At 40.5% G+C, this 13,935-nt stretch overlaps 1 protein-coding gene across 2 annotated transcripts; it reads right to left on the bottom strand.

The window, feature by feature from the left end:
* Positions 1–429: 429 nt before the first annotated feature.
* SERPING1 (serpin family G member 1) lies at positions 430–13,364 on the bottom strand. Of its 2 annotated transcripts, XM_053451184.1 has the most exons (10): positions 13,229–13,364; positions 13,001–13,129; positions 6,059–6,099; positions 5,800–5,911; positions 5,439–5,769; positions 4,948–5,088; positions 3,223–3,426; positions 1,876–2,018; positions 961–1,177; positions 430–839 (listed from the first exon to the last, which is right to left on the bottom strand). In XM_053451184.1, the coding sequence occupies exons 2-10, from the start codon at positions 13,109–13,111 to the stop codon at positions 586–588; spliced, it is 1,554 nt and encodes a 517-aa protein (XP_053307159.1). In that variant the 5' UTR covers positions 13,112–13,129; positions 13,229–13,364; the 3' UTR covers positions 430–585. The 2 variants fall into 2 exon arrangements, with proteins under 2 accessions (XP_053307159.1, XP_053307158.1); XM_053451183.1 differs by having other exon boundaries at positions 5,439–5,911.
* Between the last annotated feature and the right edge of the window lie 571 nt (positions 13,365–13,935).

The raw sequence follows: 13,935 nt of genomic DNA, 5'->3' as shown, positions 1-13,935 counted from the left end.
AGTCATATATCACCATGTAATTACATAAATATTTAACACCACATGGTCTATCCTTAAATATTTTTTAAGATGCTTTCATTCATGTTATAAAAATAAATTCTTCAGTTTTGGGATTGACACAGACTTCCTCATGGTACCAGATTAATGATTTAATGCTATATGTCAACAATGTATTGGATAGTTCATCCTCTATAGTTAGTATATTTCGTATATTTAATGCTCGGACTATACCAATATATTAATTTCAGTGATTTTGTTTCATTATCAACATTAGACCGGTCCTGATCACCATATTAATCAGAACCTTCAGAACATTTTTCCTTTTGCTCTTTTACCAAACAATATTATTGAGTTTAATTTTGGAATTAAAAAAGTTTTTTTGTGATGCCACAAAAAAATTGTGCATTTGCCTGAAATAAAGCATACATGTTTGATTATGCCACAATATTTTAATGTACTTGTGTCAATCATTTCCCTACATAAATGGATATATTCCCAGCAACCCACCATCCCATACATGTTTTCTTTTTTCCCTATGAATAAATGTTTTCTTTTATGGTATGAGGATGTTTTTACACTGGAGTGTTACTGGCTAGGGTCAGTAACATGGCCTATATAGAGGGGAATCTTTGATATGTCGCTGGCCAGGATGAAAATGAAAGGTCTCTTAACTGCAAAAACATTAACAGTACGAGCAACAGCCACAGAGGACGCGGCAATCGCACTGACACCCTCTTCTGTGACCTCTAGAACAGCACGGTGATAGACATCATTGACTGCAAGGTCAGGTTCTGGAGAAAGTCCACAGAGATCTGGACCGTAGAAGAGGTTATCAAGATCTGTTGGAGAAAGAATATACCATACTGACTTATGTGCTTTTTTGTAAATATTCCTAATAGGATAAAAGAATCAACCAATAACACCTACTATTTTAACATATCTTCATACTAATAAACTCACCAAGTTTACTCAGCACTTCAGCCAGCTCATTGCTCCAATCCAGCTTTAGATGTGGAAGGGATACAAATGTTGAGCGAGGAGGTATATCTTGAAGCTCTTTGATCAGTATACGCACAGCTTCTTCAGTAAGACGTGTCCCAACTTTCTTCAGAGATTCTGATGGATGTGGAAGGATGATGAGGAGACTGATGTTGTTTGTCAGTGGAAAGCGGGCCACCTAATTGGATAAGGTTAATGGTGAATACAGGCAACATATGACCTCCTTGCCATGCACTGAAGCTGCGTGCCAGGAAAAAGACATCAAATCCTAGCGTTCCACTTCAACGTATTGCAAGGTGGTAGGGTAACTACGTGGCCCGGCCCTCCGTTGCTTCTTACCATGACCCCCAATGATGGTGTTGTGTTTGGGGCACCTGAAATGTTTAGAGGGGCCCCTTTATAATATGTGTGATGGATAATTATATCTACCTAGGCGAATGCTTATGACCTCCAATTAAAGTTAAATAATTAGTGATATATCTTTATAACTCACTATGCAGTTGCATATTCTATTTTTATGGTTAATGTCACTTCGACCTTTCCTCCAGCCCTCTGATCCACAAATTCTGCTAATCAAATGTTTACCTATATCCTCTGTGTTTACAGGCCGCAAGGGTATACAGACAGCACATGACCATTACCCCATTAGCTTGTCAATTAGGCATGTATGTTACCCTGCACTGTTTTGCTATTAAAACATAGAAGCTGCTAGTGTATCCAGGCCCGGCATCTTGGGTCGGTTACTGAGCCCCGGAGAGTTATGCTAGTACCTCTCTCATTCTGGCATAACCTACTGCCTTGGTTATCTTGTGTTTAGGAATCTCAATCTGGCCCATACAGCATGCAAATGAACATACAGCAAAATAAATATCAGACCTGGGCTTTTAGGTACTTGTCTCTAATTGATTGCAGTGGAAATTTGTGGCTGTTCATCATAGGGACTTTCACTGAACTTAATCCTGGTCGGTTAAAGGATTCCTTCTTAGTGAGCGTTGGATCAAAACAAGTCAGCCATTTACCTGAGGACAGAGATATTACTTTAGAGCTAAAAAACATTTATATCCAGACAAAGAAAACACAAAACAGACAATGAATTATTCTTTTATACTCCAACAAATGCATTTATATTATTAGTCTTTGACACCTTATGATTGAAGTCTTGTATTCCTTGTGGCTATTGGGATAAGGAAGCAACGTCTGGCATGTGTACCCAGTCGGGGTATAGGTCGGTCCCGCCACACACCTCATATAAACTGTCAAGCACGGTTGTGGAGGGATGATGATTTGGGCTTGATTTACAGCCACACCTTGCAGTCATTGCGTCGACCAAAGTATTCTAGAGTATCGGCCTAAATTGAGTCATGATGCAACAGGACAATGATCCCAAGCACACCAGCAGATCTACAACAGAATGGCTGCAATGGCCCAAATCAAAGTCCAGACCTCAACCCGATGCTGTGGCACAACCTTCAGACAGCTGTGCATATGCCCACAAACCTCAATGAACTGAAGCAACATTGTGAGGAAGAGTGGGCCAAAAATTCCTCCACAACAATGTGTTTCACTGCTCCCATGCGAAGCATGCTGGCTATTGATGCTGAATGCTGGGACATGATGTCAAATCCTGGTGTTCTGCACTGAAGCCACACACACCCCAATGAAGCACTGAAACAGAGGTCTGTAAGAACAAACCCCTTAAGACTTTGGGAAGAGATAGATAGTGAGAAAGAGGAGTGATAGTGGCAACAGCAGCAGATTTAGAATAAACAGGATGGGTGCAAAGTGTTATAGTGCAAAGTGCATATATATGTATATATTTAGATTTTCTTCCTTAAGATATGAGAAAAGAAGAGTAAAAAGAAGTGCAGATTATTCTTTAAATTGCTGCATTTATCCCCCAACAGAAATTATATTTAAATATCTTGCCGAAAACTGCATCTGCCAAGGTGTGTGTGTTGAAAACAACACTGTAGTACACCGGGGGTAGGCACCAACATGCAGTGTTGGCACTAGGTCTGCACCTTGGTTTAGTGCAGAAAATTAGGCACTCAGGCCCCAAAACATTCACCATTACTGTAATAGTGTAAACATATACCCTACAGTTTACCATTATGATACATTATAAATTCTGAGCTCCTTGAATGCAAGGACATTGGAATTTGGCTCCCAAAGAAGGACAGTCCTTCTAAGGGGGTAAGGGGGTGGTTAACCAAGTCTAGTTACCTTGATAGTACAGAACATTAACAAGTAGTAGTTGCAAGTCGTGAGGAAGTTTTTTTAGTAACTCCGGGATGTGCTGAGCTGTTTTCTCTGATACCCACGTGTTAATTTGTTTAAGGCTTGTCTTTGGATCATTCAATAATTCCTGTCCACCACTTTCATAATATTTCATGGACTGATTATGGAACTCAGCAGTCAGTGACAAATCTGCAGAAACACAAAGGATAGTTATGGTGCCATTTTAACTTCATAAAAAAGCACATTTGCATTAACATACTTCTAACTTTATCTTTTTTCTCTCTTATACGACAATGAACAGAACAATCTCTAGTATGTGATCTCTTATTTAGTACCATTCACCTTGTTTAGACGATTTTTCTTCCATTTTATTTCCTTTTCTTCCTAACCTTCTCACTGTCACCTTGCAACTACTAGGCAACTTCTATTAATGTGCACCCCCCATGCTTTCTCCCTAAGCTGTACAAAAAAAAGGGAAGCACACCCTAAAAAGCATACACATGTATACAACACTCTAAACTGACCCCCCACATCCAAAGGCGCTCTTGTGCTAGTGTGCATCTACAGAGGCAATCCTTGGATTACATTACAAACTAATTCTCCATCTCTACACTTCCATGTTTGACTAGGAGCATACAGATTTGGTACTGAAATATTGTGAGGCCACCTAACAATGGTGTTATGGAAGGCTGCTACTGTTGGTGTGCTAAAGTAGGAAATTGTGCCAATAAAAGCACAGATCATTCTTCTACTTTGCAGATCAGCGATGCCAACAGTGCACCTCATGATTAGTAACAGAAACGCTAATACAATACCACTGCATCCAAATGCCCGGTTGGCTAAAGGGCAGCTTCCACCATCTCCCTGTACTCCATATGAGGCATATTAAATTGTCATGATGATACCTAGCAATGTGTGCTAAGTATTTTATGTTACTTGAAGCAGAAGAGCAGGAAAACTTACATAACTCTATGCTTGGGTGTTCTTTCGTTCCTGCTTTGCCAGTGTGATTTTTTTTACATGCAGTAAATCAATTGTTTGGTAAAATTGTGTGTTGCTGGACTGAGGAGAAGTACTAGCTTGAGCCGGCATTTCATGCGCTGAATTACTTGCAACAATACATGGCTTGTGTAAGGATGTTTGATAACATTTGCCACATAAATATGTATGTGCGCTGCATCTGCGCTATGTCCTGATCTCCAAGAGGCAGCAAGAACAAGCTTCTCAAATAGCCGAGGAGTATTGGTAGGTGGAATATAGAGATAAATGATAACATTATCACTTATGACACTTTTTACAACACATAATACACATAGGACAATAACTAAAATATCTAAAAGTATGGCAGGCATTCCCCTTTAAATTTTTGTGTGTAGCTGTGTGTCTCTCTGATGACTGGGCAGTCTGCACATGAAGAGCAGGATCTGCATATAAAAGACCAAGGCGCTGAAGACCAATGCAAGAGAAAGGGAATGTTCCAGATAGGGAACTAGGAGTCATACAGCATATCTGCACATATCTGCTGCAGTATGTGAGGGAGGAGATAGGAACGACCGTAGCTCCTACCTTTGCAGCTACAAAACACATAGAGACCACTGGAGGAAAGTGGTATCATGCAAATACAAGATGCAGCCAATGCTTTATCATCTAGTGGCATGTCCCAGGATTTATACCCCCCCAATAACTTATCCACTATTCAGCATCACTAACCTTTTTTGTAGAACACTTCAGAAGCACTTAGAAATAAGTCTTTATTGAACAATCTCATTATGGCCTCGTGCACACATTGAGTGTCTTTTACTCCTTTATACATGGTCTTCAGCATGACATCTCTGGTCTCTTTTCCAGTTCCTGCATAAATCAAAGTAAGTAAGTAAATGTAACTATTCATTTGTGTGTGCTACATTAGTCACAAAAGAAAAATGCCACTGAAGCTTTGAATAAGAGACTCTGTTAATTCCACTACAGGGTATGACATATGCAAAAGAGAATCCATGAAAATAACATTTAACAATGCATGGGAAATTAAAACAGATAGAATGTTCACCTCCCACAGACCCTAAGCCATCACATTTCATCTTACCCTTCTATGATTGAATCTAATGTGTGAACTACATGTTTCAGCATTACTGATATTTACAATTAAATGAATTATTCACTAACAAAGAATATAGTATAAAGTATATTTTTCTGAATCTCACCAAGCATGAGGTGTGAGAGAGCTAGAACAATGCTAACTGGAGCAACAACAAGGTTGGACTGGGAGTCTTGCTGTAACAAAATCTTGTACATGTCCAAAGAGAAGCGTGTTAGTGCTTCTGAAACCTGTTCAGTTGCATTAGCTATAAGGTCTCTTTCACACTCTGGCCACATAGTTGAGCATGAGGAGGTAGTGGGAGTCAACGCTGTCCTATCTGTGTTTGTCTCAGGTTCATCATGTTCTGGTGGCGTTGTTTCATTGCCAATGCCAGTCTCTCTTAATGTTTCTATCTCTGTGCTTATTTCCCTGTCTATCACCAGTATCTCTGCATCAGTTTTATTTGCCTCTTTGTCATCTGCCTCTTGATAAGATCCATTTGTCACCACAGCTACACCTTTACTTTTCTGTGTAGCGGATTCTGTTTCTTGAGGCTCAAAAAGAACAGTGTCTTTTGCTTCTGTGCCTTTATTTAGACTATCTGTCTTTTTTATTTTCTCTTTTGTCATTATGTCTTTCACATTAATAGTCTCATTAACTTGTTCTTTCTGTTCAGTTGGTTCATCAACTACATGTTTTGTTCTCATGACATGGGTTGGTGCTGGAACTTGCATGTTCTGGGACAGGTGATTTGTAGGAACAGAACATTGTGGAGTTCTGGTTTCCTGAAAGTAAATGAGATATAGAGAATTAATAGACCATTGGCAAAATGCTTTAGTATAAAACACATAATTTTAAGATTCTTTGAAGGCAAAATAATAATAATGGCTTATTTATACAGATGAAGATTTTCTCCAATCATATCCAGGTTTGGTCCCATGTAGCTGGATCTGCCAAGATATAGAGATCTTAATTTCTTTACATGGCTTCAAAAAGATAAACACACAACAGGAACCAACTGGAACCAGGCCTAGACTGGCCATTGAACACACTGGGCAAATGTCAAAACATTACTGGCCCCTGGTGCCCTACACTTCCCAGCGAGAGCATATTGCATACTCACTTTCATATCAGGTACATATCATAAATTATCATATTGATTTTGTTAAGCACCAGGTTCTTCCCTGACAGTACATAAAAACTCAACAGACTTCCTCTTTCTGGGGGACTGGTTTGTGAAGGAGCAATTCTAGATAGTCTTTAGCTTGTGAAGAATTGGCATGGCTAAACATTGCTTTCCTGCTCACAGAAACAAGAAATTGACCTCAGTGGCCCAGCAAAGCAGGGCTTCACAGAGAAGCTCTGGATCAAACATGGAGAATTATCGGTCTATATTAAATTAATAGGGCTGGATCATACTCCCACTGGGGCACAGTGGAAGTTCTGCAACCTAAGGTGGGTTATGATTTAGTGGCAAGTACTGAGGCACTGTGCAATGAAAACATAATTACTAGGATGTTGTCACACTAAGGTACAGAAAACAGAGGCGGATGGGCTGCCCCTTTATGTGAAAACATCTTAAAGATGGCTTATAAAGGATGCAACATATATTAATTCACACCCTCTAACACTATATGATGACATACACACTCATGCTAATGCCATACTGTAGCATAAACATACACACACACACTGGCTAACACCTTACACACTATGGACAATTGCACACTGATTCTGGCACTACTATATGGTAGACACACTGACTCTAGCACCATTTGGCACTGGGGTTTGTTGAGTCCTGATCTAGAAGATGAGAAAATAACTAACATGACAATAAGGTTAAGGTTGTTAGTATGGGAACTTTAAAAATGTGGACTAGAAAAAGCAAGTAGTTGGGTCTGTCCGGAGTTGAGATATCCTAAATTCTTTACCCTATCTACACTTCACCTTAAGAGACCTGTGCATAAACAAATGCTCACAAAACTCAATGAAAGGGAGCAACATTGTAAGGAAGAGTGGGCCAAGCGGTTGCTAGGCACCCCTCTGTCTCCTCCGCGTAAAAAAAATAAAAAAATGACGACGCTGCCGGGGATCCGGGCAATCAGGGACATGTGGTCACCCTAGCCCGTGGCACCCCCCTGATGAGCGACACCCGTGGCGGACTGACCCCCCCCCGCCCCACACTAGGTACTCTACTGTTGCTGTCCCAACTGAATGGATTGATTGTAACATGGAAAAAGAAAGACATGCTTTTCAAGGACTCCAACTAGTGATATTGCATCGCATTTTGGAAAAACATTATTGGACATGGTATTGAGGAGACAATCTGATAGTAAATATGTGGACACATAAGACATTTAAGATAACAGGCTCAATAAAACACGTCCTCACGTGTCCCAAAATGAAAAGAGAAGAGGTGCTTCCGTAGGCTCAGCTCCGACTTGTGTTCCTCTCCAACTGACAAGCCAGGCATTGGACAACATGCCTCACTTTAGTAGTGAGCGGACACCTGAACCCTGAAACTTTAGGAACACACTACACTGAATAATCCTAGTGTAAAAAGGGTTTTAAAGAGATAACATCTAGCCTCTTGTTTCCTAACCTGTGGTGTATGTACTCCTTAGGAAAGTTCTGATGTTTTTTTTAATGTAGTAGAATTGTATAGATACAGACAGGAAAGCTTGGGACCAATGTTATTTCTAATTTTTCTTAGGTGGTGTGCGCAGAAATTTTCCCAGAGCCAAAATTTTGTGCACACAATATGCTTCTGCAAATTTTAAATTTAAATTGTTATTCTATATTTTTGGTATAGCTCGCTCATGGTTAATAACACTACAATATAGTGTGATAATGTAGTATAGGTTACACAACAGTATTACTTACTGTAATGTTTTTTTAAAGGTGAAATTTCGGTGCACCCCTATAAAAGATATATATATATATATATATATATATATATATATATATATAGTGTATGTATGTATGTATATATATATATATATATATATATATATATATATACACACATATATATATACATACATACACTATATATATACTATATATATATATCTATATAGGGGTGCACCGAAATGAAAAATCTGGACCTGAAAATTTAGCATTCACTTGACTGAAACCGAAAATGACACCCCCACACCTTGGGGAAAAAAAAAAAAAAAAAACTTTTATTAAAAGTAACACCAAAATTAGACAAAAAAAATCAATAACAATATATATATATTAACAGCAATCACACTCCTATCATGCCCAGGTTCTAGCATGTGCTGGTTGCTTGGGCATGATAGGCGTTGGATTCTTAATACCGTATTTGCTCGATTATAAGACGAGGTTTTTTTCAGAGCAAATGCTCTGAAAAATACCCCTCGTCTTATAATTGGGGTCGTCTTATAATCAGACCTCAAATAGGTCTGACTATGAGACGACTAAGATCCAGATCCCCCGCAGCCGCAGGGGACCTGGATCCTCCTGTCCCCCGCCCCACTTACCAGTACTTCTGAGTCCCCGGTGTGTAGCTGGGGCAGCGTGTAGATGTCTACGCGATTCGCGTAGACAACCTCCGCTGCAGCAGGAAGGAGGCGTGGCTAGCAGCGGGGGTTGTCTGCGTCCATTGCGCAGACCTTCCCCGGCTGTCAGGGATCAGAGTTCCCCGCACCGGCTCCTTCCGGCTACACGCTGCCTCGGCTACATGACAGGGAAGTCAGAAGCACCGGTAAGTTTGGGGGGGGGGGCGGCGGCGTGTTAAATGGGGGACATAAGGCATTTCACCTTTTAACCCCCTTAATGCCACTCTGCCTCCAGAAATGCCTTTTTAACCCTCTATACGCCACTCTGCCTCCTGAATGCCTTAAACCTCCCTATATGCCACTCTTCCCCATAATATGCCTTTTTAACCCTCTAAATGCCAGAGTGGCATATAGGGGTATAAGGCATTTCTGGAGGCAGAGTGGCACATAGGTGGTCAAAAGGCATATCATGGGGCACAGTGGCATATAGGGTTAAAAGGCATATCATGGGGCACAGTGGCATTTAGAGGGTTAAAAGGCATATCATGGGGCACAGTGGCATATAGGGGGTATAAGGCATTTCTGGGGCAGATGTGCATAACTGGGGGGGCAGGTTGGAAAATAAAAGGAAATAAAACCAAAATATTTTTCTCAATCATAGCTTTTATTTAAAAAAAAAATAGTTTAGATGAATTAACATTTACTGGTAAAACTTTTTTCCTATAGGGTCGTCTTATATTCAGGCTTTTTCTTTTTTTCCTAAATTAATATTCAGATTTGGGGGGTCGTCTTATAATCAGGGTTGTCTTATAATCGAGCAAATACGGTATATTAATATTGTTATCGAATTTTTCTGTCCAATTTTGGTGTGTTACTTACTTTTAATAAAAGGTGTGGTTAACACACCAAAATTGAACAAAAAGTATATAATTGCTAACAGCAATCCTATCATGCTCAGGCAGCCAGTACATGCTGGAACCTGAGCATGATGGGAATATGATTACAGCCTCCCTATGCCATGCTATCCCCCCCACACACACTCATTCACAAACATTCAGTTTAAACTACAGCATAATACCCATCACTCTCACATACTTACTAATTCACTCTCACAGAATGTTTTCCTACCTGTCACTTTTCCTCCTCTTCGTTCTTCCTCTTCTGTGTCCTCTCCTTCCTTTTCAGTGGAGGCGGTGGGCGTGGCTTCAGTGCTGTGCGCAGCGATATAACATCAAATCCCGACGCACAGCATCAGTTGCCGCGCACATCGAAAGGGAGCAGGATTGGAGGTCTGCATTAACAGACCTCCTCTAGCTCCTCTATTACACTACTGTCCGTCTCTGGAGGGGTGCCATGCACACAATCAGTAGCGGACTGCCCCCCTTCGGTACGCTACTGGTTGTGTGCACAATTTTTGTTCGTGTGCGCGCCCTCTGAAAGCTATGTGCGCGCGCGCAGAAGCGCACAGCTTAGAGGGAACACTGCTTGGGACCCATGCATCTCCACAATATTGTGGGCAACAGCAATGACTGGCATATTCATTTATTGAAGTAACTTTTCTGTTCTTAAAGCATGTTTTTCTAGGATAATAATGTTCAGGAAGAACGAAATCCCAGCAAACTATGACTTTAATTGAATAATACACAAACAACTAACTCAAAATAACGTTATATATCTAAATTCTAGCTTGGAGCCTTCCCTAGCTATACTTTTCTGACTCAGACTGACCAATGTAAACATCCACTGACTTAAGCCACTCCGACTTCCCACAGACAACACACATGTCCAGGCAGGTAACTCCACACCAGGCTCAGGGATTCCAGGATTCTTCATTCCAGGAGAACTTCTTTTACTTCTCAAACGTTTTCCTGATTGGGAGGCTTCAAGGAATTTTAATGTCTGTGTCCATTGCAAAACTGCCCATACCCATGATTTGCGTATAATTTGTGTACAAAATCCAAAGAAACATCTCCCTATGTATGTACACGTACATACACAGTACTGTGCAAGATTTTTAGGCAGGTGTTTTCAAAATGCCAAAATGCAAAGTGGGTGAACAAGAGAAAAATCTAAATCCAATCAATATTTGGTGGGATCACCCTTTACCTTCAAAACAGCATCATTACGAGTGTCAGGGACTGGGTCTATACAGACGATTGTAATGACCCAGAGCGCCCAATGATGGATGCAGGAGTTATTGTGCAGTAGCATAGTGGGACAGGGCCTGGTGCAGGGTAACCACACTCCCCTGAGTGCTGAGCACCTAGGGTTGTGTGGCCACATACCAGGGCCCTGACATAGCAGTATATGTTGTCCAGAACAAAGCAGAACTTGGTGATATCCTTGGAGCAGGCATGAGACATAGCACTGGAATCATGTGCAGGATGCTGCAGGCTGGGAGTACAGAAGCTAAGCAGAGTAACAGCAGAAACATAGCAAGCAAGGGGGACAGAGCGAGCAAGGGACAGGGAGACCAAGCAAGAAACATAGCCAGACAAGACATATATGTACATGACATAACAAAGGACAGGGGACAAGGAACACAAGAGATGGAGTGAGGAGATCCTCAGACCCTTCTCCTTTAAGCAAGGATATCTTAACTGGGACATGGGGAGAGGAGAGGGGAACTGAGATCCTCAGATGATTCAGGGAAAAGAGAGCAAAGGTACATAAGAGACAGACAAAAATAGCCTACGACTATAAGAAAACAATTGGAGATTCCGTCACATCATATGGCCATAGTACGCTTAGCCCACCATTACGCCAAAGTACTCCAATATTCGGTGGCCCCTAGCACCAAACCCTGCCTACTGAATTACGAAAAAGCTAAAACTAAACATTGAACCTAAACACAGAACCAAGAAGGACTGAGCCAAGTTAGACAAACATAACAAACGGGTGGGGCACACCTTATAAAGGAAACAGAGCTGAAGCTAAGAGACCGGAATCAAGGAATCAGAAGCACAGAACAGAGCATTTGGAAATCCAGGAATGGATTACAGCAAAAAGGGAACTCTAGCGAGACTGGGGAACTCTAGCGAGACTGGGGAACTCTAGCGAGACTGGGGAACTCTAGCAACACGCAGCTCCACAGCCTGAATGAAGCCTGACATCGAGGTATACTTGCACAAAGCCAGAGAGATGTTGTAGGCATATTGTTAGGTGTATGATTAAACTATTACACCAACCAGATGCTCATCAAATCAATATGTAGGTTAAAACACAACCACTAACTGAAACAGAAACAGCTGTGTAGGAGGAATAAAACTTGATGAGGAACAGCCAAATTTACTAACAAAGGTGGAGTTGCTGAAGACAGTTTAATGTTAAAAGTCATAAACCATGGCAAGACTGAGCACAGCCACAAGACACATACTGCATCATAAGGTCTCTCCCAGGCAGAAATTTCAAGGTAGATAAGGATTTCCACATGTTATTTCCAAGCTCTTCTAAAAAAGCATAAAGCAATGGGAAATATGTTCATTCTTGTACCCCAAACATACAGCCAAAGTCATTGAGATATTCAGCATAAAGAACAATGAGTCCTGGAAGTGATGAAATGGCTCGAACAGAGCCCTGATCTCAACATCATTGAGCCCATCTGAGATGAAGAGAGAGAGAGAGATAGAACAACCAGCTTATTGAGTTCCTTAAAAAGCTGTGTGCAAGTGTACATAGAAGAACCGATGCTGTTTTGAAGGCAAAGAGTGGTCCCACCAAATTATGACTTGATTTAGATTTTTCCTCTGTTCTCTCAATTTGCATTTTATCAAATCATTAAAATAAACTATTAACATGTCTATTTTTTAAAGTATTCTTACTTTACAGCATTTTCACACCTGTGTAAAACTTTTGCACAGCACTGTATTAGATATATATATATATATATATATATATAATCAGTTTTGAAATCTTGCACTCTAATGCAATCCAGCTAGCCAACAATAGGTTTATTCTAACTGAAATTTGCAGTTTATTTTCCATGGCTAAACTAATGTGCCATAAAGAAAGTATCTGCTGAACTGCTTTTTCATCTCATAATATCTGTGCAGTAAAAGAGTCTTGTGATTACTATTAATATGTAGGATGTGTAGGATGTAGGCGATAGAACAGGTCTGATTTCTACATATAGTCTAAGTACATTCCCTGACCCAGTTCTGACCTTGTGAGGCTGCTCCGTGAATACTTTTGGTTCATGATCATGTTCTTCTTCTGCTGGGACTATAGGTGCAAGAATGAGGGTAAGGCACAGTGCAAAGTTGAATAATTGCATATTAGAGGTCACTGGTCACTGTATGAAAGAGAAGACAAAAAACACCCAATCAACGACCAATTTAACTGAAAAAAACCTCTATATTTTATGTGTTGCTGTGTTTTGTTTAGTTTTTACCTTCAGAAATTTGAATATCCCCTTGCTTCTTGATATCGCTTTAGGCTTGTTATCACCAGATTTTACACAATTTCAGTGCTCGCCTCTTGCTGCTGCCTGTGCTTGTGTTATCTGCAATGTCATATTGAGTAAATAAGAAGCAGAGACAACATAGATGACTCCGAGTGATGTCTGGATTACCATTGGTTGGAGCAGAAAGTGAAAGTTAAATATTCTCCAAAGCCCAAAATTCCTGTAAGTTATGTGACTTCTCCAAAATCCACACCCTCTAACTAAAAAATACTCCTACAATTAACATTCCACCCCCAAAAAACATTCCCAGAATTTCACCTCCAAAACACTTCAAACACCTCATCAATACTAGAATGCTAGTGTATGTGTTCTTTGTATACAAAAAACAAAAACTGTCTGCGCTTCTCACCCTAATAAAATTGGCAACAAATATATAAACATAATATAAATGAGAGGTTTTTGTTATATGAATTGGCCAAAGCATAATTAAGCTCACCCGCCACGTCAAGGCACACTCTCAATAGGGTGAGAACCTACTCTCACCTCCTACATAGTGGGCACACAAAGCAGTTTATACTGCTACCAAAACCTTATTAATGTGTTGGGGGAGGTGCAATAAAACCTCCTCCCATTTAACCCCTGGACAGCAAGCTGCAACCAGACTGATGAGGAGCCAACAACCTCAAATATGTGCA

This window comes from Spea bombifrons, chromosome 11 (assembly GCF_027358695.1).
Source record: "Spea bombifrons isolate aSpeBom1 chromosome 11, aSpeBom1.2.pri, whole genome shotgun sequence".
NCBI classification, from domain to species: Eukaryota; Metazoa; Chordata; class Amphibia; order Anura; family Pelobatidae; genus Spea; species Spea bombifrons.
The sequence above is the reverse complement of the archived record's forward strand: the minus strand, read 5'-3'. Positions and strand labels throughout refer to the sequence as shown.

Bases quoted from the DNA above. Each gene is read 5' to 3' on its own strand.
- SERPING1 (XM_053451183.1), bottom strand. From the start codon at position 13,111: ATGCAATTATTCAACTTTGCACTGTGCCTTACCCTCATTCTTGCACCT. The intron at 5,089-5,438 runs GTGAGATTCAGA...TGATTTATGCAG, and splicing joins TCTCTCACACCTCATGCTTG to GAACTGGAAAAGAGACCAGA. The intron at 840-960 runs GTGAGTTTATTA...TTTCTCCAACAG, and splicing joins TGAAGTGCTGAGTAAACTTG to ATCTTGATAACCTCTTCTAC.